General features: G+C 39.1%; 1 protein-coding gene across 1 annotated transcript; it reads left to right on the plus strand.

The window, feature by feature from the left end:
- The first annotated feature begins 613 nt into the window (after nt 1-613).
- On the plus strand, nt 614-1,527 carry LOC107059087 (pollen-specific leucine-rich repeat extensin-like protein 1). The gene is made up of 2 exons (XM_015305498.1): nt 614-1,100; nt 1,220-1,527. Exons 1-2 carry the CDS (start codon nt 614-616, stop codon nt 1,525-1,527), a joined length of 795 nt encoding a protein of 264 aa, XP_015160984.1.
- Nucleotides 1,528-2,511: the final 984 nt, after the last annotated feature.

Below are 2,511 nucleotides of genomic sequence, written 5' to 3' on the forward strand. Positions count from 1 at the left end.
CTGAAGTCGATGGGTTGAGTTATGAGGATCTGTGCATCCATCCAAATCTGGACCTCCCGAAAGGGTTTAAAGTACCAAAATTTGACACTTTCGGAGGAACAGGGAATCCCTTGGTGCACCTGAGAGCCTATTGTGACCAGCTCGTGGGAGTTGAAAGAAATAAAGCCCTATTAATGCGGCTCTTTAGCCGAAGTTTGAATGGAGAAGCCTTGGAATGGTTTACTTCCCATGAGATAAAGCAGTGGTCTAGCTGGAATGCACTAGCTAAAGATTTCATCGAATGGTTCGCCTACAATGTGGAGATCGTTCCTGATCGCTATTCTCTGGAGAGAATTAAGCGGAAATCCCCTGAAAGCTATCGTGAATATGCGTATAGGTGGAGGAAAGAGGCCACCTGGGTTCGACCTCCTATGTCTGAGAAGGAGATCGTTGAAGTGTTCATACACATTCAAGAGCCAGAGTATTATGACAGTGTAATGTTGCTCATTGGAGCAAAATTTGTGGAGATAGTCAAGGTGGGTGAGGCTATCGAAGATGGGATTAAAACTGGAAAGATTTCTCGCGTTGCCGCCTAACCGAATCTTTAGGATTGTTGAAAAAGAAGAGGGAAGATATGTCTTCTATTTCCTGCGCATCTGATGGAAAAGGACACTTCAGAAAATCCTCACCTTACGAAGGTTATCCTCGAGCTCCTCAAAATTCATATCCATCTTGTTATACCCAATCAGGTTATCAAACTCCATCATCGAGTTACCAAATTTTACCTCCTAATTACCAAACTCCACTAGCGAGTTACCAAATTCCATTTCTTGTTTACCAGACTCCATCTCCACATTACCAAAATACCCATCCATATTACCAAGCTCCATCAGTTAATTGTTCAAATATCCAATCAAGTTACCAAATTCCACCCCCGCACTGCCAAAATAGCCCTTCTAGCTACCGAGCTCCACAATACCCAAATTTCCAAACACAAGCACCAACTCACCAAAATCCTCCAAACTACCATCAAATACCTTCATATCCAGGAAATAATTACAATCCTCCTCGCCCAAATCTTGAGAAGAAACCTTCTAGAGTCTTTACTCCTTTGGTTGAGAGTTGAACACAACTTTTTGAAAGATTGAAATCAGTTGGCCTGATACAGACAATTGATCCAAAAATATAAATGTCAACTCCAAGCTTTATAGACCTGATCTTCACTGTGCTTACCATTCAGGAGGTGCTGGGCATATTACTGAGGAATGTATCAACTTGAAGCATAAAATTCAAGGCTTGATAGATCAAAAGGCCGTCACTCTTCAAACTGTCACTCCTAATGTCAATAGTAACCCCATGCCAAAGCATAGAGGGTTAACTATTAATATGGTTGAAGTCGAAGAAGATTTGAATGTGAAGAAAGTTACAATCTCAGCCAACCTTGAAAAGCTTGAGAAAGTTGTCGCCTCTCCAACCAAAAGAGAGACATCCAAATTTGTGATCATGGCACCTCATCAAGCTTTTGCTTTAGTGCTGAAGGAGGGTTAGAACAAGCAGAAGTTCGATCAAACTTTTCCAAAATCATTGCCTCACTTATATCAGTCTTTTCCAATGCAAAATGGTCTAGGGGAAGGAATCAAAAAATTGGTTCAAAGAAGGTGATATTGTGTTTGAAGAGACAATAGAGACATCTGTCATACCAGACAGCGAGTCAAAGGAGAAAATGCCTAATTGGGCATCCACTTCGCTCTTGATTCCTCGCTCGTCTTGGTAGACATAACCATGTTTTTATGTTATTTCTAAAATTGGTCGTGTTTCGAATGAGGCTCGAGACCCATCTTTTACTCTATTTTTGCCTCACTATGTTTTAATCTCCCTCCTCTTATTTTGAAAAAGACAAAATGATTTATCGTCATAGCCAAAGTTCTAATTTTCTTGTTTCAAATGAAAACCTCATTTAATGCGGAAACTTGCTTTACTTGCCTTATATTTTCTATCTAATAGTATCTGTCTATGATTTCGGTGAAAATATTTTCAAATCTGCCAATAGCATGTCATGTCACAAGCTGAATGAACAAAATGGGGTAGATGCAGACGAATTTAAAGACTACAATGAAATGATCATGGTACCTAAACACCTGGTTGAGGAATTCAGACAATTCAAGAGTCACAATGAGCCGAATTTAGGAGAGATTAGAATAGTGAATCAAGAAAATGATGAATGCATCAAAGAAATCAAAATTGGTGTCTATCTAACAAAAGCACAGGAGAGAGAACTCATCAGTTTGCTTAAAGAACAAATCAATACATTTGTTTGATGACATTACATGGTTGAGCATGAATATTGGATCTCACAAGTCGTCAATCTGCTTAAATATTGTTAAAAAATACCATGTTTGAAGACTCGATTTCTATCTTTTCCTTGTAACCACCTTTATTTACTTGTAATCCTTTATGCTTAGAATATATCCCTCTGTAATGAACTATGTCTGACCTGAATTCTCAAGAATGAGATACGTAGGCGGCCTATGT

The sequence above is a fragment of the Solanum tuberosum genome, unplaced genomic scaffold, assembly GCF_000226075.1.
Source record: "Solanum tuberosum cultivar DM 1-3 516 R44 unplaced genomic scaffold, SolTub_3.0 scf00822, whole genome shotgun sequence".
NCBI lineage: Eukaryota > Viridiplantae > Streptophyta > Magnoliopsida > Solanales > Solanaceae > Solanum > Solanum tuberosum.

Coding starts and splice junctions, on each gene's coding strand:
- LOC107059087 (XM_015305498.1), top strand. CDS start 614: ATGTCTTCTATTTCCTGCGCATCTGATGGAAAAGGACACTTCAGAAAA. Junction 1,101..1,219: donor CTTTACTCCTTTGGTTGAGA/GTTGAACACAAC, acceptor CTTACCATTCAG/GAGGTGCTGGGCATATTACT.